The sequence below is a fragment of the Triturus cristatus genome, chromosome 2_1, assembly GCF_964204655.1.
Source record: "Triturus cristatus chromosome 2_1, aTriCri1.1, whole genome shotgun sequence".
In the NCBI taxonomy this organism is placed as follows: domain Eukaryota; kingdom Metazoa; phylum Chordata; class Amphibia; order Caudata; family Salamandridae; genus Triturus; species Triturus cristatus.
This window is the reverse complement of record NC_140581.1, coordinates 171,057,584-171,085,503: the sequence shown is the minus strand read 5'-3', so window position 1 is coordinate 171,085,503 and position 27,920 is coordinate 171,057,584. Positions and strand designations below refer to the sequence as shown.

At 46.4% G+C, this 27,920-nt stretch overlaps 1 protein-coding gene across 1 annotated transcript in view; it reads left to right on the top strand.

The window, feature by feature from the left end:
- The window catches only part of EPG5 (ectopic P-granules 5 autophagy tethering factor), a 595,944-nt gene that overhangs the window by 421,252 nt on the left and 146,772 nt on the right, over positions 1-27,920 (top strand). Inside the window, exons 32-33 of the mRNA XM_085629140.1 lie at positions 3,960-4,117; positions 23,855-24,062. Of these exons, the coding sequence (XP_085485266.1) occupies positions 3,960-4,117; positions 23,855-24,062 (366 nt within the window). The remainder of the gene's footprint in view (positions 1-3,959; positions 4,118-23,854; positions 24,063-27,920) is intronic.

The window sequence follows — 27,920 nt, the reverse complement described above, 5'->3', positions numbered from 1 at the left end:
ACAAATCTGCGACAACCTAAGAAGCAAGAAGACATCTGTGCTGAGAAAACTGAAGACGACGACTGCCTTGGCCCCAGCCCCAGCCCTACTGGCCTGTCTCCAGCTTCTGTAAACCTGCGCCCTGTTTTGCAGCCAGCAACCTCTGAAAACCCTCGGATAATACTTCAGTCTCCTGTGGACAGCGGACCTGTCCAGAAGAAAATGACTCTAAGTGCTCCTGATCCAGTAGGAACCCCATTCCCTGTCCATTCTGCAACCAAATCCCACGGCCTGGGTCTGAGTGTCCCTTATGTGTAGTGAAGTCTCCCCCAGCTATTCTGACCTCCTGTCTACCATTGCCTGACCTCTTCTGATACCTAGGGCGGCGCCTGCAGTGTGAATCCAGAGGCTCCCCAACCACGACCGATTCTACAAATCTTCAGTCTTGACCTGCAGCTGGAAAAAGCGACCCTCATGCTCTCGCATTGATTTTGCGGAGTCAGTCCTGACCTCTTCTGTATTAGCTCTCGCTGCTGTAGCTCTGAGACCTGCGTTACAAAGGGTAGAGACTTCCTGCTATTTCAACAAAAAATTGCCCTAACTATAATTTTTTACATCTGACCTGGTCATAATGCTGAAGTGCCACCGAGCGCTGGACCTGTATTAGTTGGATGATTGTAGAGAGAGAGGGTTCAGCAGCGGAGGATGGGATCAGAGTTACTATGGTTCTGGATTGCTTGTAGGCTGATTGACCGGAATTACCCGAACTTGCTGAAGCAATGCAACCTTTCCGAATTGGCCAGGGAATTGCCAAGTGCCGCTGCTGAAATGAGATGCCGAGATTTAGGGGCTACATTCGCCCCCCCTCTGGCAGCATAGACCAATCAAAGGAGCCATCACTAGTAACCCTGGGTGGGGGAGGGGGTTTTATTTTTTTTATTTTTTACTTCAACATCCCCGATTGTTGTAAAGGGCGGCCCTTGGGGTTGGCTAGTTTGTAATTGAGCTTGTTTCTCTTCTCCTTCCCAGCTGCCATAGCCACCATCGCTACCATAGCCGTTGATTCCTTAGTTGGGGCAGTAAGTAATGCTGGAGAGGATGCTGCCTGGTTATGCTACTGCGTACAAATGCAGCCTGCCTCATGGCTGTTGCTAAGATGAAGCGAGGATGATAAATTATCATTCCCCCTCAGCTGCCATCACAATCATTGCCACCCAGAGCCACAAGTGACTCATCAGGTGTAAAGGCAGAATTAACAATCAATTGCTGGTCACCCTTAGCCAACACCTCCGCCCTCACTCCCTCCCCCCCCGAATCATTAAGTCCATTATTATCTGCGCAGTCGGGGGTGGAGATCGCAGAGAGAGCACTAGTTTGATAAGTAACTTTGTTACCTGTGGGAGCCGACTCTGGGTAGGTAACATCCACAGTCGATTCAGTGTGTCGAATCATCTGTTCCTGCTAGGCTTCCGCCTTTAATGGAGAAATCTGTCTGGAAACGCACGGAGACTATGTATACCCTCCTGGCACCACCTTATTCACTGACTCCAGCAGCATCAAGCCTAGGGGAGAAACTGCTGCAGATAAGCCTCTTGCCCCAGGCCTTCTGGTGACAGCAGAGAGACTGCGCATCCGATGTGAGCAACTTCATCCTCAGGCACCCAATTATGAAAGCAGATCGTCTCTCTGCCGGTTGCTGTAAAGCTGACCCAGGACGCCTGCTGAGGCAGAAATGGATGTAAGGAGTGTACGTCTCCCGCCACGTAGATTCTTAGTGGGCGCCATCACAGCCCAGAAGACGGTGTGGGGAATGTAGACCCTCCCGCAAATAGAGAAGCGGCCTCAGGAGTCCCACAGACAGCACAGTCGCATCAACATGGAGAGTGCAGGACGTGCAGGTCGCAACTAAAGAGCATCCTCAAAGCTTACTAACTGAGGTAATCCCATGGATAATACGGGATAACAATGCTGATCAGGAAATCTAACCATCATGACATTGAAGACCTATTGTATGGTCCTCAAGGCAGCTAATTCTGACACCCCACTGTACCTGGCAAACACATTTATGATGTTTGATGTGGCACATGCAACATGGAGAAGGAGCATGGCTTGATTAGCTGTCCGTTTATGATTTGAAATGCAATCCAGATACACCATCCCTTCTCCACTGGAAGCCCATCTCTTGAAACAACATCTTGTGTAAGTTGTTGCTGTATGTGACTCACCACCTTTTTAGAATTCCTACCCCAATGCTGCTTCCTCCTGCAGCTTTACCATTCTCCTCACCGACCAACCTTTTCTCTTTATGTTCAACCTCTGTCCCTGCTACTGCTTCACTCCCTTCTCCCTTTTCTCGAGCATCTTCCATTTTTAAGACGCCATTCGTGTACAAGTTCCTGTTTCTTGTAGCCTAGAATTCAGTCTCTTTTATTACTTACTTAAATATGGATAGAAACTTCCTCACATTGGTACTGTTTATCCTGCTTTTGTTGCTTCTGGTTCATTGAGTTAGTGGTTGGAGGTTACTGCTGCTTCTCCATTCCTCCTTGACTTGAGATTGTTGGGGAGCACCTGAGGCTTCCCCGTGGGATAAGCCGTACCTATTACAGTGGTTTCTCTCTGACTACACATCATAAATAGTTTAATGTGGTTGTGAGATACCCATATTCACCACCCCATCATTTGGAAATGATTAGTAAGCCCCCCATATGAAATGGGTCAGTCAGCCTTCTAATAACATGATGACACCTGCTGCACTTCATCTGTAAGGTTAGGCAGGGCTCTTTGTATAGCTCCCTGGGATCTTCTTCAGGGAGTTCTGCGATTTTCACTTTTAAGGCATCCAGACTTCTCACCTGTGTAGATGATGGGCTAGAGAAGGAAGATGGTAAGGAAAGTACATGTTCATTATTATCTGTAATGCCCTGCAAGTGGATGGAATAGTGAGAAATATTGTACCATTAATTCCAGCACATGGTGTCTGTTTGGGTTGCATGACGACACATCGCAAACTAAAACAACACGTGCTTTTACAACACGGTTTTTAGTTCGCATGTACCATCACAACGCATGTTTTTTCTACGGATGGCATTAGTTCGCATTTCCTTTGAAATGCATACTATATGCCTTTACAACGCATCCAAGTTTCCCGCATGCATTTAAATCTGGAAATATTAATACTAAAATAAAAATATAACACTTCCATACCGAACCTGCTTACACAACCCTAAAGCCTAAACCAATACATACACTACAACCCCTGACACTACCCTTAGCCCTAAAGTCAAAAATACTAGCATACACTACAACCCCCCTACACTACCCTAGGCCCTAAATCCTAAAATACTTGCATACACTACAACCCCCTGACACTACCCTATGCCCTAAAGCCTAATACTCTAGATTACACTGCAACCCCCTGAGACTACCCTAAGCCCTAAAATTCTAGAATACACTACAACCCCCTTATACTACCCTAAGCCCTAAATCCTAAAATACTTGCATACACTACAACCCCCTGACACTACACTAAGCCCTAAGCCCTTAAGCATAAAATACTTGCATACACTACAACCCCCTTACAATACCCTAAGCCCTAAATCCTAAAACACTAGCATACACTACAACCCCCTTTTGACTACCCTAAGCCCTAAAGCCTACACTACTACCACCTGAGACAACCTTAATCCCCCTTACTTCTCTCCTTCATCGTGGTCATCTCTGCTCCGGTTTCCTGTGTTCCGGTCCCGTTCCCAGCGTCCGGTCCCGTTCCCGCATTGCTGACTGCGGGCTTTGATGCCATTACATCGTATGCGTTTTAAAAGCGCATGCAATGTAATGCCCTGCGTCGTAATGTGTATGCGTGGTTACGTCGCATGCGTAGTAACAGCCGTGTTGTAATGGCTGTTTCCCGTCTGTTTGTCACTGATTGATCTTAGAGGTTCCATTTTAATCATTTCTGTTTCTGTTTTGCCCCAAAGGTTCTGCTGATCAGCTTGTCAGCCCTGACTGTTGGAAGGCATCGCTAAGAGCTCTAGGTTGCTATAGTTCAAGGAGAAAAAATGATTCTAAACCCTCCAACTCACCTGAAACTACTGGTCTAAGCCACTCTAGCAAACGGTTATTATCAACTGAACAGGTATGGAAGGCATTTTATTTTCATACTCTCTTTAAATCAGAGAAAGCTTTGATAGCTGTAGTAAATTAACTGAAAGTATTCTGCGCTCTTCCATGTTGTCCGCATCTGACATGGCAAGATCATATGCACTGATGATATAATGCACATTGAAATGCCATCCTCTGTTAAGTGCGATAAGGTAAATGTAAACAGTCAGTAAGTAGGACATTATTTTCGTACACCGATATTTAAAAAGTAACTTTCAAAGCCTGAGTAAAAGTTGATCGGTCTGTCATGCTAACATCAGCCATTTATTAGGTTTTTCATGCGCCTGCCCTTGATCAGATCAGTCCTAAAGTGTGCAAGAGGCATGACAAATAATATGCTGGCACGTGCATCAAGGAAGGCTTTTGCGATTCCTTAATTGCGATTATTAAGGAATCGCAATTAAGGAATCGCAAAAGCCTATGCATGTAGGAATCGATATAAAAATAGCGATTCCTAAACATTCCTTAATTGCGACTCGGAAATTGCGAGTCACAATTAAGGAATGCCTTCCTATTCAATGAATGGGAGATTGCATGCGCAATTTGCGAGTACCAGTAGGTACCCTCAAATTGCTCATGCAATTTCAAGGGTGCAAGGGTGTCAAAATGACACCCTGTTGTACCCCTGAAATTGTGATGTGCACCCATGTTGCGCACACACATGCCCCAAGGGCATATGTGTGTGTAACTTAAAACTTTCAAAAATGCATTTTAGTGCATTTTTCAAAGTTTTTGCAAATTACAGACAAGTTTGATTTGTCTGTAATTTGCGGTCTCAAATGGCAAAATCGCTATTTGTAAGTGCTTCTAGCATTCCATTTAAGGAATCGCAAATTGCGATTCCTTAAATGCAATTGCAATTTAGGAATTCACAAATAATTGCGAATTCTTAAATTGCGCTTAGGAAACACTTTCATGCATCTCCAAAGGCTAATTTGCGATCGCAAACGGCCGATTTTTGCGAATCTCACCGTTTGCGATCGCAAAAACCTTTGATGCATGTGCCCCATGGAGTTTTTTTTGCTAAAGTGGACTTTTCTGAGTGGAGAGTTGCAGTTACTGCAATAAATTTACCAGTTTCATGTTTAATTTTTTTCAGTTGTCTTAAAAGAGGCACCGGCCTTTCCACGCACTGTATATTTGTAAGTCTAACAAAGCAGAAGCTTTGTCCTTGAGTTAAAGTTTAGCTACTTAGATTCATGTGTGTATTTTCAGGTCGTTGCCTAAAATCCAAGCGCTTTAGACTCTCTTTTCATTCTTCCAAGGTCATTAAAATCAGTGGCAATTTCAATTTGGTAACCTTTATTGTATTAAAAATGTTGTACGTAAAGTCATTAGGCAAAACCACAATTGAAATCGTGAACTTCATTAGATAGGTGGTTGCTGTGAGAGTTGTAATTGAATCTTTTTATTAGAGTACCTTTACAGTGTGTTGAGTGGTAGAAAAAGCGGTGTGGTGGTAATGTTTTTGTCCTGTCAATATGTTGTTTGATTGTGTTGATTTTTTTATGAGTAATTTTAAATTGTGCTGCTATTAGTCTACCCAATGAGTGTGTCTTGGTTCTGGTAGTGTGACTTGAATGCTTTAATTTAGAGATGACTCTGTTTTGCAATTGGATGCTTGTAGACCATTTTGCCTGCATCAAAATCACCGTTGGGGTGCATGATTGGTCAAATGTACAGATTTTGATCCTTGTCCTGTCTTAGCAAAAAGCATGGCACATCCCGTGAATCAAAATTAGGCTGCACCAACAAAATAGGAAAAGAACAGTGAACTTATTTCTGGCAATACAAAGAGTGATGAATCCAGAGAAGTAACTTGTCCTAATGAATGATGGTTTACATGTTTTGCATGCTCAAAGCCTGTAGTTCTCTTTTGTGTTTCTCAGAAGTAAAAGTAACAAAAAATGTTATCTTCCAAAAATCTGTTTCAGATCACACAGTGTGAAAAGTTGAAACAGCTTAGGAATCTGACTGAGCAGGATGAAGTTCAAACCTTATCTAGCCATATGCTTCCTGAATAGTGGCAAGGACAGTCTTGTGATGTTTAATGCCAGGTTAGAAGTGAAGGAAGACCCTTCTTGTTTGTCTATGCAGACATTCATGTGAAGAAAAGGAACCTTATTTGTAGCACTAGGCGCTTAGGGAAAGTTCTTGCAAGGAGATTCCCAGAGAGTTCTGAAAGTTCCTTTGTTTCCAAGATCTATAGTCTCAGTAATTGAAAAGAGTTGCCTGTTAGCAGTCTTAGAACCTATGTCTGCAACCACTCAACTGTAGGGACATTGGGTGTTCCAGGACAGACTTTGCTGTATAGTTCAGCTTCTCCACCGGATAAAGCAGATAAAACATTTCTACATTTCTACGTCTTAAAGGGACCGAAACTCTGTTTTCGTGAACTATTTTCTCTTACACAAGTTTGATGTTCCAGGTTTAAAATTAAATGTTAATTCCTTAATTGTCTTGGACTGTAATGGACGTGTGTCACCTTAGCAGGTACTTATGTGAAAATGTGTTTTCAATTTTAAGACCATCCTTCTTAGTTGTTTATGGGAACTTAAGCCATATATATGGCTACATTTCTGGGCTAAGACAAATGCAACCATTTGAAAGCACTCTCAAACCATCTGATCATAGCTAATATGAAGAATATTCTGTATGGTAGGAACCTGATGACTTCAGCATCTGTCTCATACATACTAAGCTTTCAGTCTCCATCTCCAAAACTAGCAAGATTCTGAAGCAAGCTCTTGTCAACAACACCCGCTCTACTTTCCCTATGATGTCCAGCATCTCAATCATGCCTTCATTGTCCCTCAAACTCATAGCTCCCTCATTAGCCCCTTTCACTATCCACATTCCTCTCAAACTTATACACTGGGGGAAAATCTGAATACCATCCCACCCACCCCCTCTGAGCTCTCTCAAGCTGAAGACCCCAAACTGACAGTGAGAGCTATTGTTCCCTTGGTGAGCCCATGTTTTCCCCCATTCAGTTCACTCAAACTTAAGCCCCTGACTTTTAATAAGATTCATCCACCTAATACACTATCTCCAACAACCAGTGCTCTCCCTTCTTCAGCATCAGTGTAATTTCCCTACAGACATACAATTATTCCTGTTCTTTATCGCTTATTCCATAATGATTCTACTAACATCGCCGCGTGTCAAACTTCCAGATCTTCAAACGTCCAGTCCTTGTCTCCCTCACCTTTACAGCTATCCATCCAGGCCCCTCAGATCCAGTCTCCTCATCCATGACTGAATGGTTAGTCTTCCTTTTCAATGAAACACAGTCCCAACCACTGTATTGTACCTGATGAAGTACTCATTATCAAAGCTAGAAAACATGGGCAAATCTCAGTTATTTTGCCTCTCATGCTCCCTCTTCAGCAGTCATCACTTTTGAAGTAGACCTCACCTCACAGACTTTACCGACCTAACGGACCAACTCGTGAACTTTAAGTGAATGGCAGTAAGGCACTGTTGATATATTGCTAATCAGACGCTTAGCCCAAACAAACCTTGCCTCAAATATCTAAATCACAATGAGGCCCATAGGCCTTCGCATGCAAATAAAATTAAGAACAAAGTTAATCCTAATAACTTAATCCATGTTCCAGTTTATTCGGCTCTCAACAATAAAATATGACGTATCATCACTTCACTGTATGCTCTACAATTGCACATAAGCTACCAAAAAAGACAATAATTAATTTTTAGATCCGCTACAGAACGACAATCTGGTCTTACACTGCATGACAGAAAACTGGCTTAGTGACTCTTTTCAACCTCCTATTTCTCAATTATTCTATCATTCACTTAGATTGTGCAGTGGAACAAGAAGGCTGTAGCCCGCAAATGCTCCATTCACTGCACAAGGGCTTAAAAATGATCAATTTCCTCTTTTCATTGTCTTATTACTAGAAGTAAAAACACCTGAAAACAAACCCACAATCTTCCACATCTGAAAGAAACACGTTAGTTAGATTCCTCACCTTTAGAATATCCCCAGGCGTCAGACTGGATCCGGAAGATTTTTCGTCAGCAATACCCCTTGCGCGTCGCAAGGCGTCGTCTGCGGCTCCGCGTCTGTCGTCGGCGTCGTGCGCCGGAATGACGTCGTCGGAGTACTTAGACGCCGCCCTCGCGCGCTGACGTCAGTTCTTCTTTTTTCCGCGCCAGTAAGCGCAGATCCGGGAGAGCGACCCCTTTAGTCACTTTTTGACTAACCTTTTCGATCCCTTTTTGATCTTGTCTCGACTCCGGTGCCGGTAGGATGCCTGGTTTTAAAGCCTGTGCTGACTGTAGCCGCTTGATGTCGGTTACGGACCATCACCGCCGGTGCCTTTACTGCTTGGGCCTCGACCACGACGCGGAGTCGTGTTCGGACTGCAAGGCCCTGACCTTGAAGGCTAGACGGGAGCGGTCCCGTAAGCTTCTCGAGATTCGCCCCTCTCGATCCCGGTCCAGGAGGAGGTCCAAGGATCGGTCGCGGAGCCGCAGCCGACGTCATCATCGGTCGTCGGGATCCAAGTCTTCGGGTAAGTCGAAGCACTCCAAGAAGTCCAAGAGGCGACACCGCTCTTCGGACTCCCCTCGCCGGTCGCGCGACTCGGCCGAGGGTCAGGGTGGTTCCACCCCCACGGCTCCGGCGGAGCCGCAGGCGCCGCGCAAGTCCCCATACCCACCGGTCCCTGGGATTGACGCGACGCCGGCTGAAGTCAGTGCCTTCCTCTCGGCCATGAGGAACCTGGCTCCGCCGTCGACGCCCGCTGGCGCGCCTTCGGGCCCCGCGGACCCGACTGGGCAACCTTGCCTGCCGGTGGCTCCGGCGCCGTTGACGGCTCCGGCCTCGACGCCGCAAGCGCCCGAGGGACCCGTTCCCGAGTCCCCGCCGACGCCGGTCGACCTCGTCACGCCTCCTCCGCCGGCGTCGACACCGGTACCACCTCCGACGCCGACTCCGCTAGGCGTCGAGCCCCAGTCCCACTCCGGGCCCGGCGCCGATATGGCGTCGATGGATGCCGCGTTCGGTGCCGCTGGAGACACATTTTGTCTATCGCCCGGCTCCGATCCTTCCTCCTGCATACCAGGAATCGGATGATGGGGACAACTGGGAGGGATCCGAGGATCCTATGGCCGTTCAGGCTCAACTGTCACAGGACTGGGCAGATGAACTGGGGGAGGCCAGTGGCCTGGATACCTCTCCAGACACTGGATTCATCTCTCCTCCGACTGTGGCTTCGGAGGAGGGTGCTGCTTTCTCTGTGGTGCTGCGCAAGGCGGCCGCAGCCCTTGGGCTCGAGCTGCCTGCCGTGGCTGTGAGGACGAACGTCCTCACTGAGGTGCTTCAGTCTGCAGCAAGCTCCACTGAGCCTCTGCTGCCATTCAATGAGGCCCTCACTGACGTTCTGCAGGGCACCTGGTCCAAGCCCTCCACAGTTCCTCCTGTGGACAGGAACGTCGCCAGGCGCCACCGCCCTGCTCCGGGCGACCCCAGTTTTCTGTCCCAACACCCTACCCCCGAGAGCCTGGTTATCCAGACCTCTACCTCCCAATCCTCCTTCCCGACCGCTCCGCCGGACCGGGATTCCAAGAGGCTGGAACAGTTTGGCAAAAAGCTGTTCTCTTCCCTTAGTTTGGGCCTGCGGTCTTTGAACACCGCCTGCCTCTTGGACCGTTATTCCCACTCTCTGTGGGATACGGTGGAGGACGTGCTGCCCCTGTGTCCGGAGGAGGTCCAGACACGATTTACCCAGGCTCTGGCCGATGGGAGGGATGCAGCGCGACATGCTATCCGATGTGGGCTTGACACTACGGACTCGCTGGGTAGGGCGATTTCTACCTCAGTGGCGCTTAGACGTCACGCCTGGCTGCGGTCCACGTCCTTTTCGGGCGATGTCCAGAGCACCCTCATGGACATGCCCTTTGATGGCACTCGCCTTTTCGGCGAGAAAGCGGACAGTGCGCTGAATCGCTTTAAGGACTCCCGGGCTACGGCCAAGTCCTTGGGCCTCTCGGCCCCGCAGTCGCAAACTTCCGCTTTTCGCCCCTTTCGTGGCCAAGGAAGGGGTGCCTCCTCACGTACGCCTAGCCACCAGCCGCAGAACCAACCTGCGCGCGGTCGCGGATGTGGTTTCCGCCGAGGCGGTTCTGGAGGACGACGAGGTCAGCCCACATCCACCCCGGCAGCATCCGCCTCAAAGCCTTCCTAGTCCGAGCTTTCAGGCCCATTCCACGCCAGTGGGCGGCAGAGTTCGCCATCACCTGCTCCACTGGCGGTCCATCACATCGGACAGGTGGGTGCTGCAAATCGTCCGAAGGGGCTACTCCCTCCCCTTCGAGACGACCCCTCCAGCCATGCCACCGCAGCACCACCGTATCTCGGGGGATCATTTGAATCTTCTCCACGAGGAAGTTTCGGCCCTCTTGGCCAAGGGGGCCGTCGAGCGCGTTCCGAGCCCAGAAGTAAGTCGTGGTTGTTATTCCCACTACTTTCTGGTTCCCAAGAAGGGCAAAGGGGGCCTACGCCCTATCTTGGACCTCCGGAACGTCAATGCCTTCCTCCAGAAGGAAAGGTTCAAGATGTTAACTTTGGCTCAGGTTCTAGCTGCCCTAGACCCTGGAGACTGGATGGTAGCGTTGGACTTGCAGGACGCATATTTCCACATCCCCGTCCTGCCGGCCCACCGGCGTTACCTGCGGTTCACGGTGGGCCAAGAGCACTTTCAGTTTACCGTGCTCCCCTTCGGCCTCACCAGTGCCCCTCGGGTGTTCACGAAAGTGATGGCGGTGGTCGCAGCTCATCTGCGCAGATCAGGGGTTCCAGTCTTCCCCTATCTCCACGACTGGTTGTTGAAGGCGGGCTCGCCCCAGACAGTCGTCTCCCACCTCCAGACTACGGCGGATCTCCTGCATTTGCTGGGATTTTCCATCAACGTGCCAAAGTCACACTTGAGTCCCTCTCAGAAGCTCCTCTTCACCGGAGCGGTTCTCGATTCGGCGCAGTTCCGGGTCTATCCGCCGGAACAGCGGGTCCGGGATATACAGGCCCTGATTCCCATCTTTCGGCCTCTATCATGGGTTTCGGTCAGGCTAGTGTTGCGGCTTCTGGGGCTGATGGCCTCCTGCATCCTACTAGTGCATCACGCCAGGCGGCGCATGCGGGCTCTGCAGTGGGACCTGAAGTTTCAGTGGGCCCAGCATCACGGCAACCTGTCCGACCATGTCTTGATCTCGGAGGGCACTGCACAGCAGTTGCAGTGGTGGCTCACGGACCGCGATTGGGTCAAGGGCAAGAGCCTCTCCCTTCCCCAACCGGAGCATGTCGTAGTGACGGATGCGTCCCTCCTGGGATGGGGTGGCCATATGGGAGAGGCGGAGATCAGAGTCTCGTCTCCACATCAACCTGTTGGAGTTGAGAGCGATCCGACTTGCACTGAAAGCCTTCCTTCCCTCTGTCAGGGGCAGTGTCGTGCAGGTGTTCACGGACAACACCACCGCCATGTGGTATTGCAACAAACAGGGCGGGTTGGGGTCGTGGACCCTTTGTCAGGAGGCTCTGCGCCTCTGGACGTGGCTGGAACACCAGGGCGTCACCCTAGTGGTTCAACATCTGGCGGGCTCTCTGAACGCCAGAGCAGACGAACTCAGCCGCCGGTGCATGATGGATCACGAATGGCGTCTGAACTCCGAAGTGGCGCAAGGTCTCTTTCAGCAGTGGGGAGAGCCTTGGTTAGATCTATTCGCCACCGAAGAGAACGCGCAATGTCAGCAGTTCTGCGCGTTGGAATTTCCAAGGCGGCACTCGCTCGGCGACGCTTTTCGTCACGAGTGGAGTTGCGGTCTGTTGTACGCCTTTCCGCCTATACCACTTCTGCCCAGAGTGCTGAAGATCAGGCACGACCGGGCCCAAGTCATCTTGGTGGCTCCGGATTGGGCACGAAGGTACTGGTATCCCGAGCTACTCAGTATGTTGACCGATCCTCCGATGCGTCTGCCCCTTCGGGAGGATCTTCTGTCGCAGCAGCAGGGGACGGTCCTCCACCCGAACCTGTCCAGCCTCCACCTCCATGCGTGGACATTGAGCGGCGGCAGTTGAAGCCATTTGACTTGCCTCCTGAAGTCTGTGATATCATTCTGGCAGCCAGGCGTCCCGCCACGAAGACGGTATACGCCTGCCGGTGGAACAAATTTGTGGCATGGTGCACAGCAAAGGCTGTGGATCCCCTTTCCGCCCCTCTTTCTGAGGTTCTACTGTTTCTTCTTTCTTTGGCCCGGCAGGGCTCTGCCCTGGGCACCCTGAAAGGTTATCTTGCTGCCATCTCTGCCTTCTTGCGGCTTCCTGATCAGCCTTCTCTTTTCAAGTCCCCTGTAGTTACACGCTTTCTAAAAGGCATTACTCACACGTTCCCTCCTGTCCCTTTTGTAATGCCTCAGTGGGACTTGAATCTTGTTCTCACATTTCTCATGTGTGCTCCCTTTGAGCCTCTTCATAATTGTCCTCTTCGTCTGCTGACGCTTAAGACTGCTTTTCTGGTAGCCATCACCTCGGCTAGACGGGTGAGTGAGCTCCAGGCTTTATCTTCAAAGCCTCCTTTTCTCTCTGTTCATCCGGACAAGGTTGTCCTTCGGCCTCGTCCCTCCTTTCTTCCGAAAGTGGTGACTCCATTTCATCTTGGGCAGTCTGTCACCTTGCCCACCTTCTTTCCGCCTCCGCATCCTTCCAAAGAGGAAGAGAGGCTCCACCGTCTGGACCCAAAACGTGCGCTCTCCTTTTATTTGGACCGCACAAAGCAGTTCCGGGTGGACGACCAACTTTTCGTTGGATACGTGGGTGCTAAGAAGGGGAAAGCTGTGCACAAACGGACCATCTCTCGGTGGGTCGTTTTGTGCATCAAAATTTGTTACTCCTTGGCAAAAAAGGACCCTCCTGTTGGGCTGCGCGCCCATTCTACTCGGGCCACAGCGGCTACTACTGCTTTGGGACGGGGTGTCCCTTTGCAGGACATCTGTCAGGCGGCGACGTGGGCTTCGCTACACACGTTTGCCAGACATTATTGCCTTGACAGCCAAGTCCGGAGGGATGGCTTCTTTGGCCGTTCTGTCCTCCAGGACTTTCTGGTGTGATCTTGGTTCGCAGACCCACCACCGGGGATGGTATTGCTTGGGTATCTATTCTAAGGTGAGGAATCTAACTAACGTGTTTCTTTCAGATGAACAAGTTACTTACCTTCGGTAACGATGTATCTGTAAGAAACATTAGTTAGTTAGATTCCTCACCGACCCACCCATCCTCCCCGTTCTGCGAACTGACATCTAGGGTTAAGGTTATCCTTTTCAGGCCCCTAGATTTTATTTTTGGCACCAGTGTCGGTCTTTGCATGGCTCTGCGTTCCTGGCGCGGAAAGCTATGTACAAGAACTGACGTCAGCGCGCGAGGGCGGCGTCTAAGTACTCCGACGACGTCATTCCGGCGCACGACGCCGACGACGGACGCGGAGCCGCAGACGACGCCTAGCGACGCGCATGGGGTATTGCTGACGAAAAATCTTCCGGATCCAGTCTGACGCCTGGGGATATTCTAAGGTGAGGAATCTAACTAACTAATGTTTCTTACAGATACATCGTTACCGAAGGTAAGTAACTTGTTCATCATGTACAATCCGCTTTGTGATAACCATGTAGTGACTGAAAAATTGATTGAACTTGCGGAAAGATCGTGTTCCACTGCAATAACATATTTTAGGGAGATTTCAACTTAAAGTGTGCCTCTTAATGTACAGCAATGACCTTGAACAATATAGCTCTGCTCCCACCCTCAAAAAGTGCTCCACCGCGGTCCTCCTAATATCCTTAAAAAACTATAGTCGAAGTCCAAACCCTGAGTCCAGTGAACTGCCACCATCACGTTCTTATTCTGTTCCACGTTCTTATTCTGTTCCGGCTCCATTACACCAAGAAATCCTCCTGAAGAACAACAAATAAGCCAAAGATCTGGGTAAGGAACTTCAACATTGACCAGTCTGTCTTGAAATCCAAAATCACTTCATGGCTTTTAAGTATTTCAACTGAATGTGGCACAATCTTAATCATGCACAACTACAGTCAAGCTATTATTGATGACAGTACAACTATAAATCTGAATAGTAATATATTAATAAATTGACAAATAAAATCTTTATCACCTGTGAAGCAACTTTGTGCAGTTAGCCCTCTAGTTACATTAAGAAATCGCCCGCCTCATGTTCATTAAAAATAGGTGGGTCGCAAAAGTCAATTTTTCTAAAACGTTTGGGACAACTAAGCAAAATCACCGTGACCTACATGCTTGCCGCAAGGTCTATAACATATATATACATTTCTGTGGGGCTAACGTTGCATTCTTCACACTAGAACTCAGTTCATGTAACTGCTTCTAAAAATTAGGACACTCCCTGCTTTAAGTCTGATCTAAAGAGACCTGTGAGAAGTTCCTATGTTTTTTTGTTCAGAAAATTGAGCTTGCATTCGAGGTCTAATGCCTTTTCAAAGTGACTTGCAAAGTGCATACAACTGTTGACTCTGTAGCACAATTTGTCTTACAAACTAATCACTCAAGGAACATCTTGTTCATTCCATAGTGCTGATTGTTCCACTTGAAAACCCCTTTTGTTTAAAAAAAGGAAAAACAGTAAAGCAATCCTTATTGGGATGTACCTCCAAAATCTATAACTGGATTACAATAATCATAGTGATTAACCCCTTGTAGTAAAGCTTCAAGAAATAGCCTGACTCTCCCCTATTTCTCTGCCACTTCCAGCTCTGAACCTTTCACTAGTTTGCCCACATTTTGATTATGATGATGTACAAATAATAGCACATTGAAGATCTACTTCAGCTGTTCCTTCTTGTTTGCTCTTTATATGATAACATACTCTGGTATTTGCAGAGTTCCCTCCTTTTTGATGCTTCCTCTAACCTCTCTTGGAATATTCTTGCTTTCCTCCAAAGCAGAATGTCCCTATTTCCTGTGGGAGTTTGCTCTTTCCTGTTTATAAGCCCCCTTATTGTGTAGTTGGTATCTTTGTCTCTTTTTGTATTCCCTATACCATTTTTCACTGTGATGTTTTTGGAACTGAGGAAATATGAATTTTATGATCAATTGTGTCTTAGACCCCAACGGCTCCATGTACATGCTACAAGTACATGTATGTTCCCTCCACTTCCAGCTATGAAGACGCAAATACATATGCGTCCAACGTTAACATGTCCTCTTTCAGATCCACCATGAATGGGTCGGATATTCCGTTCCTAAGTATGCCTTGCCACCGTCTTTATATGGTGTACTTTTCACGTTTTTCAGCTCTGGCGAGTTAGGCCCTGAATTCTGCCATCAAGCTTTTCCTGCTTTCTGCCTCTGAATGCTCCAGCCTGGACCTGCATCTGTATCCATGACCTTTGTCTTACTTCCTGCGCGGCTAACGGTGCCTGGCCCGGCCTGTTGCCTGCCAAGACTGTATTCAGCCTTCAAGTTATCTGCTCCGCTCCTCGAGAAATACATTCCTGTCTAGTAGTTTAGGTAAACATCCTTCCAGCTACAGAGCAAAGGGCCCGGCCTTACTGTCTCCGTGCAAGTAATTCATAGCTTCTGTTGACATGGTAGGCCCATGCCCCCTCGCATCTCATGTAGACACGTAGACGCTTATACACGCACTAGCAGTCAGTATAGGATAGCCTCTGCCTGAGAGACCTTTCCTTCCAGATAATACAGTTCCTTAAACACAAGATATTAGATACGATTTGGGATTAGGTTGTTCTGACATCCCAGACTTCTGTCTCCTCATGTAGGGCTAAATGTCAAGTCCCCTTCACCCTCCAGTTACACGTCAATCACACGTCATGCTGCCGTGCGCGCATCTCTGCCATATATTTCTGCTGACTTTGCAGGATTCTCTTATGGATCCACCCACCTGTGTCATCCTCAGAATGACGTTTCTAGTACACGCCCTTATGCACGCCTATTGTAACGCCTTTTTTCATTACGTATGTGTATTCTTATCTCTCTTCTCAACTGTTACGCCTCCTGCATATGTCTTTACTGTAATGCATTGACTATATATATGACAACCTGTCAATAAAGTATTGCTCTATCCCTTCCCGATCCTTCGTGGTGACGGAATCCGATTGCCTGGTTCGAACCAATTCCTTTGTAAGGAATAAATTCCCTTTTAAAACCTCAAATACCACGGATTCTGCCTCTTATTTTTACTGAGTTATTCTTATTGAATTTTACCGCATAAATTAAGTCTAGGTAATTAAAATTTACCACAGAACCTTATCTCTATTCTCTAAACCTATCTGCTAACCTGGTAGGCCTGGCTGGTGCAATATAAACCTACAATAAAAAATATAAACAAATAGCTTCCGCCTGGCATATGAGACCACTCATTAATATATGGTGCAGGGAAATCAAAGGACCTGTAATAAACTAGATTCATATTGTTAAAAGTTGTGTACTTATTAGACTTTTAGGTTCTTTTTTGTTGAAAGTGATCAACAATAGGTATTTTCTGGTCTTTGATTCAAGAGAGTGTGGAAATATAAGTTCACTGAGAACAGTCAGTTGTCAGCTTTACGTGTTGCCATGTCTGTTTCAAAGTCAGTGTTTTCAACTTTTTTAGCAGGTGGTTCAACTTCTACAGACTTAGAATAGGGCAATGGGTTCTCTGTTTGCCATCACCTGAAAATACGACAAAAATGATTTATGTCTGAAAGTAGGAGGGGTCTCTGAATATCAACAGGATCTGAAGAAGAAGCAGCTTTGTTTCCCCATCTCCACTTCCTACAGGTGACCCCACGCCACCATCTACCCCAGGATTGAAGAGTCTGTCACAACAAAGATGTCTGGTTGTGTTGAAGGAAGAATGGCCTGTCCAGTTCAGACTGGCACCAGTCTGCCACCACAGAAGATACTGAGATGCCGCCGGTGAGATCTGGATGGGCTCCGAGAGGAAGCTCTACTGCTGGACCCACTAAAACCTGAGGTTCCAGTGAAGTGACAACAAATGCCATCTGGCGCTCAGGTAAAGGAAGATGCACAAAGCTAGGAGTCTAATAAGTCTCAGAACCATCCTCATCAAGACCCAGGACTGTGCCTAAACCATCTGGATCAAAGTCTGAATGTCCCTAACTCACTGGAGGGGTAATAAAAGGCTTGAACGCCATAGTGTAAAGTAAAGACTCTATGAAGAGATTCTTTTCAGTTTAACTCAGGTGGGACTTTTGCATGTCTTTGGAAAATCCCAAAGAGGTCAGGACTTTAGTGTCATCTGGAGGTGGCCTATGACTGACTGTGATCCAGTCTAGAGCAGCCAGTCAATAAGGTATGGGAAGACATGTATCCCCAACCTCCAAAGGTGGGCAGCGATAACCACCTTCACTTTTATGAACACCTATAGGGCCGCAGTGAGGCCAAAGGGGACTACAGCAAATTGAAAGTGTTCTGACCCCACTGTGAACCCAAAATAAGGCCTGTGGGATTGCAAGATGAGTATATGGAAATACAGATTTTGCTAGTCCAGGGACATTATCCAGCCTTGTGGGTCTGGAGTAGAAAGAATCTCAGACATCATGCGCATTTTAAATTTGTCTCTCTTCTGAAAGGCATTCAGTGGGCAGAGGGCCAGTAATAGACCTAAGGCCTCCAAGGAAGTAGCAGAAATAGCTCCTATCTCCTGTCTTCAAATACGGCACCCCTGACCATTGGACGGTCAACTACTTGCAGCAGGAATGCAGAATGGGAATGGTCCTCTGAGAGTAACTCTTATATGGGAAGAAACTAGGTCGCATAGAAATCGAAAGGAAGGCCGTAGCTCCTTTGAACGATTTGTAATCCATCTTTCTCACATTACAGATCTCCAGCCCGAGAGGAATTGTTTTATTCTACCTTCCTACCGGCATCAGGGGCCCCTTTGGCTCTGTGGTGCCTGACAAAATGTCAGGAAAGCTGGTAACATCAGAAAGAGTTCCAGAATGACCTGGTTAAATGGGACTTATTTGCTGCAGGGTCGATGATTGCAAGGTAATTCAGGGCTCGCCGGGACCAACTGCAGGACAGGATCCAAGCCATTAGACACTTACGGAGTATGATCTTTTTATTGAGACCGCTGAATCTTTTCCACCTAATTTTGAGTAGCAGGAAGATGTCATGTCCAGCTTAGCTTTCTTGTACTTAAAGCACATTTTCAATTTAGACTTATCCAAAGATTTTTAGTGGAAATGGATTTCACTTGGGTACGGCCTCCTGAAAGAGATTGTGAGCAGTCCCGCAACTTGGAGTAGGAACATTTGATTCAACTACAATCTATTCTTATGTTTGGTGAAGTAGAGTTCTGCCACCTACTTCAAAATCACATGTGCATGCATGAGGGCAATCACATGTGCATGCATGAGGGCACAATTATCGTATGATTCTGAGTTGTGACCACCAAGCACCTGAGTCAAATAAGGAGAGGGGGGGGACCAGGAGCCTGTTAATGGTCCAGTGCCCGTGCTCCACAAGAATGATAGGTAAATCAAAAGGGGGGCACTGTTCCAGAGTGAGTGTTGTAGAGAGTCAACAACGCACTAGAGAAAGGGGAGCAGGAAGGTGAAGGTCAGGGCCCTAATATAGGGGATGGGGAGAGACATACATTGTCTCTTGTTGCCCTCACACACCCCGAAGGATGTCATGCTTCATCATCGGGCAGGTGCTCCTCATCGGGCCGGCGGTGCAATGCCCTACGGGTCCCCCGAAGGGTCTCTTTGACGGAGATCTTTTAAGAGAACTGCCGATCAGTGCATGTGGGTATGTGGGTAGGGTTCCTATGTTGGGAGTGATGCATGCGTGCAGTGCGTATTAGAAATTGCCTAAGGGTTACCAGTGAGAAGTTTTAATAGAGAGGTACCCTTGGTAGAGTAAAAAACCCGTAGGTTTTGGAGTTACCTAAGGGGGCGCAGTGAGCCCAGGTAACTATGCTGAGGTCGACATGTTTCACGCCTGGTTTGGTCGGATAGATCCCTGGCGTTTCATCAGGACCAAAAGTGAAGGTGGAGTGTGGTGAGTGCACGAGCGTGTTAGTGTGTGCGGGGTAACATTGGCCCTATCACACCTATAGGGGGAGAGGGAGGGACGCTGCCTACAAACTACTAGTCAGTGGCAGCTGTACCTAGAAAGAAAGTCTTTGTCCCCCTTAGATTCTGACCTAAAAATGGAGATAAAGTAACTCCATGAGCTTTAAGGCGTGGGATGCCCGCACCGTCTTGGGGGTTTACTCGGGTGTCGGCGCTTGTAGCCTACCCTGTCCGGACGCCAGCTCGTCTCCATTTTTAGGTCAGAATCTAAGGGGGACAAAGACTTTCTTTCTAGGTACAGCTGCCACTGACTAGTAGTTTGTAGGCAACGTCCCTCCCTCTCCCCCTATAGGTGTGATAGGGCCAATGTTACCCTGCTCACACTAACACACTCGTGCACTCACCACACTCCACCTTCACTTTTGGTCCTGATGAAACGCCAGGGATCTATCCGACCAAACCAGGCGTGAAACATGTCGACCTCAGCATAGTTACCTGGGCTGATTGCGCCCCCTTAGGTAACTCCAAAACCTATGGGTTTTTTACTCTGCCAAGGGTACCTCTCTATTAAAACTTCCCTCTGGTAACCCTTAGGCAATTTTAATACGCACTGCACGCACACATCACTCCCAACATAGGACCCCTACCCACACACCCACATGCACCGATCGGCAGTTCTCTTAAAAGATCTCCGTCAAAGAGACCCTTCGGGGGACCCGTAGGGCATTGCACCGCCGGCCCGACGAGGAGCACCTGCCCGATGATGAAGCATGACATCCTTCGGGGTGTGTGAGGGCAACAAGAGACAATGTATGTCTCTCCCCATCCCCTATATTAGGGCCCTGACCTTCACCTTCCTGCTCCCCCTTCTCTAGTGCGTCGTTGACTCTCTACAACACTCACTCTGGAACAGTGCCCCCCTTTTGATTTACCCACCAAGCACCTGAGACACATCATGTTGGTCAGTGACCAAAATCAGCTTTTTCACAAAAACTGCTTGAATCCGTTGGAAAGGCAGCTCTATCTATCTTCTAGGGCGTTAGGCAATTCCTCTGGCCATAAAAGCCTTTGTCCCATCCATCAAGGGGAAGCTCGTGCAAGTCATCATGGACAACGCCCACCATATGGTCCTCCAACAAGTAGGGCAGACTGGGGTCCTGGATCCTGCACCAGGAAACCCAATGGATTTGGAGATGACCAGCACAGCCAAACATCTTTCTGGTAGCGAACCATCTAGAAGGATCTCTGAATGTGAGAGCAGATGAGCCGAGCAAAGTTGCGGATCATGAGTGGCAGCTCCATTCCAAGATGGAAAGAGACATCTTCAATCAGTGGGGAACACCCTGGTTTGATATATTTCCCCATTTGAGAGCATGCAGTCTTTGAACTTCTGTGCATTGGAGTATCCTCCAGGAAAGTCCCTAAGAGACTCATTCTGACTGCATTAGATCATGTGTGTCCTGTAAACATGCCCTCTGCTACCTCTCTCTCCGGTTGTCTGCACTTATGTGCAATGCATGAGTGAACTGCATGTGGCCTTGTGCAACTACCATATAAAACCTAGAGCTGAGGACCCAACCGCCTTCTTACCAAAAGTTATGTCAGGATTCGCCAGTTCCTCAGTTGCAGTGCCCCCAAGAGATACACATTCCGGCAGCTCCGTTTCAGGCTTAATTGCACAGAGGATCAGAGTGGCCAGATAAGGGGTAGGGAATTAGGCAGGATACTTTAGGGAGGGAAATCTGGAACAAACGTTGAAAATCCAGTAGTACTGCTGTGGTCTTTTGCCTGTGCTATGTAAATATGTTATATCTAAACAACTATTATCTGTAAGAAAGAAATATGTGACTTAAGCTGAATGCTCTCAGAAATTCTGGATACACATTGTTGGTCTCTCTAGGTTGGAATCTTTACCACTCAGACCCCACAATATGACTTTAGTATCTCTTTCAACATCAAAGTCTGCATCTCAGTTTTCTCTATGTGCCACTGATTCTTTTATGCAGTCTTTCACTTTTCTATATGTGCCACTGATTCTTTTATGCAGTCTTTCACTTTTCTATATGTGCCACTGATTCTTTTATGCAGTCTTTCACTTTTCTATATGTGCCACTAATTCTTTTATGCAGTCTTTCACTTTTCTATATGTGCCACTGATTCTTTTATGCAGTCTTTCACTTTTCTATATGTGCCACTGATTCTTTTATGCAGTCTTTCACTTTTCTATATGTGCCACTAATTCTTTTATGCAGTCTTTCACTTTTCTATGTGTGCCACTGATTCTTTTATACAGTCTTTCAAGAGGTGCTAGCTCTTAATATCTACATATGGTTCACAAAGGTGAGTTCTGTCTTACTGCATTCTGTCGCAGGTTTTGCACGCTAATGTGTATCTATTGAATATGCAAACAGGTTTCACTGGTGTGATTAGTTATGCACACTTTGTAACAAGTCTCATATGGTCAGTTCGTACATAATATATCACGGCCTTACCACTTTCGTTTTCGTTAAGCACAATACGATGAAAACACAACTAGTGCTGCACAGTTTGTAGTTACTGTACTGTTTTGCCTCTTTGATTGTTATGCCTAATAACGGAGTTTGCCTAGGGCAGACAGAAATTACTAGCACTCTGTTCATAGTCACCCTCCTCCAAGCACTGAATCAAACAGCCCTGATTCACTGAATTTCAGCACTCTGTGTTGTTTTACGCAACGCTATTGTTATCAGTCCGAGGATAAAAGGCCTACTGTTCTCTGAAGGCTGACAGGGAAGACCGCTGCCTCCCTTTGTTGCTCCGAAGGACTCTGGCTAAAACTAGCATAATCAGCACTCGGTTGCTGGGCGTGGCCGCTTTTATAGTAGTCTTAACCAAGATGGCAGCCACCATCAAACACTAGACTAAACACTAAGAAAGAACACATTTACACACATACCTACCTAACCTCGTCAGGCTACCTGGTATGGGGAAACAGGTACTGTGAACTTATAGAGGCATGAGGGACATGGGCAAGAAAGTTGTGACAAGTTGTGATAACTTTTCACGTCAGCCAATCTCTCATTCTAGTAATGTTTTTGCTCCACCTCACACTTCCTGGTAGCGGAGAATCTCCATCAGCTCAATCCTTAGAAGGCCTAGAGTTTTTACTCTGGCTGCAGAAAAGTCAAAAGATTGAGTGAATGATCAGCTCTTTGTGGGATTCTCTGGAGTAAAGAAAGAAAATGTCATGCAGAGAAGGGCCCTGTTGAGATGGATAGTCATCTGCATCAAAATATGTTATGCACTGGCCAAGAAAAAAAACCCTGAAGGTCTGTGGGCTCATTTCACCATGACCAAGGCCGCTACAACAGCATTGGTAAGAGGGGAGCGCCTGTTCTGTCACTTGAACACTGATACACACATTCAGCAGACTCTACTGAATTGCCTATCAGGTCTGACTGGAGTGATATTTTGCTCACTCGGTTTCACAAGACTTCCTAATCTGAGTCCACTCCTCAGACGCTCCACCAGGAGGTACTGGTTTGCTGTCTGTTCTAAAGGTGTCGAATCTGTGGTTAAAAGTATCCAACAGATGAATAAAGAGCTAAAGCTTTGATAACGCTCTTTCTGGTGATACTGTAACTAACTGCAGATTCCTCAATGTCCTCTCACCTTCCTGAATATCATAATAATGTTTCATATTAGATTTGGGCACACTCTCACCTGCAGCTTGTTCGGCATGCTCCATGTCTGGGGGCGTAGAATGAGAAAGATTAAAAAACTGACGTCAGTGTGCAGGGTTTAGCTCATTCTTGTGGCTCCTCTCTGTCGCATTCTGGACAGTATGAAGTCCCCCGGGAGCCATAGTGCTCAGTATCTGGCACATGAAAAGCATTACTGAAAATATCTCTGGATCTAGCCCGGCGCCTAGAGATATTCCAAAGGTGAGGAATCTGCTTTTAGATAGAGTATCCACCAGAAAGAGTGTTACTGAAGGTAACTTTTTTGTTTCACCTAAATCAAAATCATAGTTCCATTGATAGTTCAATATTTGCTATTCATAAGCCTCAAAAGGTATGACTCCTCAGCAATTAGAACTATTTAATCTAGAATTTTTTTTTCATATCTACGATATACTGACATGTTTTGAATTTATTTTTAAACCAATAAGGTAAAGACAGTGTACATGAATCTACATGTTACGCCAGACTTTGCAAGTTCCAGCAGTGACCTTTACATTGGTTTACAGGGGAAGCTGCTCATTTATGGAACCTTTTGTTGCCTATTGCTGGTTTCCATATTTATTATTGAAGATGACATGAATAGAGGCAAATCCTTTCTCATCCCTTGTTCCTGTGTAGTACACTGGTTGTGCCTGTAGCAAAAAATATATGTTATTTGGACGTGTGAGCTAATGTAGTGATCCTGGAGGATAAAATGTTCAAGGTAAAATGATATATAATCCACTAAATTTAATATAGATGTGTTTGCAAAATAGACACAGGGGTCATTGGCACATTGAAAGAGTTCAGTAAGCATTATTAAAAACCCCTGTTTGAAGGGTTCAATAAAACTGTTTACTTTATCAGGGATGTAGTCTGTGATTTTTGTGTCAAATCTCAGTATGTTATCTCTGCAGATAGTGGAGACGATCGAATGGCTTTCAGATTTTTTCTACAAACTACGTCTCGCAAGATCGGAATTTCGAAGTTTTGGACTGCTGTCAAAGTGGAGTCCCTACATGGTGTACGTGAAGAACTTCTTTGAGTACCTGCTGAAGAATCACATCAATTCCGTGGTTGTCGAATTGGCTCAAGAGCCAGTAGCAGGCAGCAGAATTCTAAAAGGTAACTGCTGTTTTTAAACCTAGCGTTTCTTCTTTTAACCTTATTCAGCATAGAATAGATGAAGTGTAATGAGTTGAAGCAATACAGCTCTTCATATTAAAAATTACTAAAACTTTTTTTTTTTTTTTAAATGTATTAAATCTATTCACTTGCGCCCACAAAGGTAATCCACGGTTTATTTTCTAAATATCTAGTGGTGAAAATTGACAATACCAGGTTTTATATTTTTGGTTAGTGGCTTAGATTTAATCTCATAAATTGTATGCATTGTATACATTACAAATCCAGTTGGCCGCACACTGCGCGTCACACCAGCATGTTGCCCCAAGGAACTCTGGTAGATGTAGTGGCGACGGCGAGTACGCCTATGCCATAGTGTTGAAAAAAAGTATGTGTCGCATTAGCCATCCCTGGACACGTGTTTCGAGGTAGTTGCCTCTCGTCAGCAGAGAGTAGGTAAGTGTAAAGGGGTGCCGCGTGGACTGCCAATAACGTAAAAACAGTTAGAGTACCTCTCATGGCGCGCAGGTGCTGGTCCAGAGCTCGTCAGCCCAAATGGCTCAAGGGAGCCTTTATATTACAAATCCAGTTGGCCGCACACTGCTCGTCACACCAGCATGTTGCCCCAAGGAACTCTGGTAGATGTAGTGGCGACGGCGAGTACGGGGCAACATGCTGGTGTGACGAGCAGTGTGCGGCCAACTGGATTTGTTATGCATTGTATACATATATTCCCTCTGGCTCACAGTTCCCAGCTCCAGGGGGGGTGGCAGATTGAAACATATGGGTAGAATCGTCCCCGACGTCCACTGAATTGTTAATTGAAAAGTAGTGCGCTATATATGCCCAATTCTCTGTTCTTTTCAGTTTCATTGAGTGAATTGGTGTTTGGCTTTAGAGCCAACCATGGTTTACAAATCATGGCGTATATCGTCTCTTCCCTCCATGCCCATAGTAATTAAACAGGAAATTGATCATTCAACTAGTAAGAAAAGCCCACATACTAGTCTCATTGTTATATTTAAGTAATCATGAAAACATTTTTAAGTACTTAATGTGATAGACAAACTTGACATATATTGAAGCCATCCCCCAGGACAAGGACATTGCGATTTGTGTATAATAATAATAATAATAATAATACTGGATTTTATAAAAGCGCGAACAGCTACCTCGCGAGGAGGTGTCCCGGCGCTAGAAGAACCATAGAAGACCTGGGGCGGAGATGGAAGACCTAGCGTGGCTGTGAGAAGAGCCAGGTCTTTAGCATCTTCTTAAAGCAGTGTTCAGATGGAGCCTGCTGGATTGCTTGAGGTAGAGAGTTCCACAGAACAGTGGCGTTTGCTGAAAAGGTGCGTCCGCCAAGGCGGGCCTTTTTTGCTCGTGGGACAGCCAGTAAGACACGGTCATTTGACCGTAGTGCCCGACTTTGGGGATATCTTGGGAGGCGTTTTTTTAGGTAAAGTGGGCAGGAGCCATGCAGAGATCTGAACGCAAGTGTCAGAGCTTTGAATTTTATCCGGTTGACCACAGGGAGCCAATGCAGGGTTCGAAGATGCGTGTGTGTATCCTATTCATTTATAGAAAAGAGACTGTGGTGCAGGAGGTAGGGGGAGATGTTGGGGTTTTGGATGCAGGGCACCATGAAATGAACTTACTGAGCACAAGAGAAGGTTCAGAACCACAGACGTCGGTGGACACACTGCAATGGGTAAGGGTGCACCCACAAGCAGTGCTGGAGGCCTGCAGCCAATGGCCACAAATTGTATGGTACTGGCATGCACAGCTCTGAAATTAACATCTAGAAAGATGCTTTTGGTTCTGCTGCCAGGTGGCAGAGTGCTCACATTTTGATAATCATCTGTATGTAATGAAATCACTTTAAACGTACCCGTAATTTTTGTTTTGAAACATAACAAGGCTGCTGGAATAAGGTTTTGCCCTAGATGCAGCTGACAATAGAAAACTTTGTTACCACTATGCACACAATTGGTAACTCTGCACCTAAATTATTGTATCCACTTTTAGGGCTCTCCTGTCTCTTTGGGAAAAATAGTTAAGGTTAGACTACTTTACGTTCATGGAGCGTCCAGTACTGAAATTAAATACAAGCTTTCGGGTTGGAGAATTGCAATGTTTTGCTTTTCTGGCAAATTGTTGAATGGTTTATTATCATTGCACTGATTATCTGTGTGAGCTCCTCCAAGTCTAGCTGCTTTCCCAGAAAAAAACAGCCACTGCTTCTTAATTTACATGAACATTAATTTACACTTAGCAGACTCAGGACTGTGCACTAATAATGGAGGCTAAAACTGAACTTGGCCTGAAATAGGTAGCAATGTGCTTTCTCTTGGGAAATATTTATGGCATTCTGGTGATGTTTGTTAGATAGGCTGCATATTTCTGTTTCTCTGGAAAGCGATCCTGTCTAGATTAATACTCTAGAAAAACTCAGTTTAAAAAACAAATCACAAACAGAAGCAAAGAGAAAATCATCTGATTCAATAAAACATAAAAAATGCAAAATAGATGCTGGTGAGTGGAAGTGTGGGATTTCAGTCTTAGTAGAATTAGGCACTAGTGTGTGGAGTACTGTTCGGTGTCTAATGGCAGCAAACAGAGTGAGAGCTTCTTCTGGAAAATGGCGGATTAAGTAAAAAAAGATCAGCATGAATTACCTCTTTTGATTGAATTAGAAACCAAAAAATACATATCTCCAATGGTTGTAGTGTAGATGGAGAGTTAGGGGCAGTGACTTCTAGGTGATTGAACTTTCAGTGTTTGAGGTGGAATGAAAATGAAGTGCAATATTTGTCCATGATTCTATGAGAAGCAAGTAGACTACAGCATGGTAGAGTGGTCCAATGTTTGAAAGAACCTAAGCCGTAGAGGAGAGTGAAGTTAAAGGAGAGGTTGGTGTGGTGCACAAGGGCTGTTTCTGTGGAGCTGAAGATCCCGGACACATGATTGAAGATGACAGATAGCGATTCACTTCATTGAACACAGGTTGATTTTATTTTGGAGGAAAAGAGGAGATGGAATATTTGGTAGTATTTGGATGGGACTGAGGTCTTCATCTCAGCACTGAGGCAACAGCAGATTTGAACCACTGAGGGAGATTTTCAGACATGAAGAATATATAATACATAATTACTGAAAAATTTATGGTTAGTAACTTTGCTCTTAGGGAGTTGAAAGGATCAGAGAGAGCACATTAGAGGTTGGTGGAGTAGCATATAGGGATCATTTCCACTTGCAGAGGCTTGAACAGAAAGACGGTCAGGGATTATTTAAAGACCAACGAGTATTGACTCCTATTATATACCAAAACACAAAGAATACTTGGCACTGCCCACTAATGTGGCGGGATGGTGTCAATTAGGGGGTAGTGCGCTGTCGCCATAGCCGTAGTAGCAGGTGTCTGTTCCTCTTCAGACCGCAACCAGGTGTTGTGGTGGGGTCTACGGATCCTTGAGTCAGGAGGGGCTGTTTTGGATGGATGAGCTGTAAGTGAGTGGGAGGTATGGGTGGTGTCTCAAAGTGTACAAAGAGAAAGCAGTGTGAACTAAAACTACCTCTTGGTGGAACACAGCTAATTAATTCTGCCCCTAAGGATATTATTAAAAGTGAGGTATCAGGGAAAACGTCAAACCCAAAGTGAGAGAGTGATCAATAAGTGAATTCCCTTCTATTGCCACTTTTATCATCTGAAATGGCCCCAGATTACAAGGGAGGAGGAAGCACACTGCCTCTCATCCCAGCACAGATATCCCCTCTGCATTCTGGTAAATGCAGGATGCTTACTTCAAAATTGCTGTTGTTTTTCACCAAAGTTGGTCCAGATAGCGCTGTAATCTC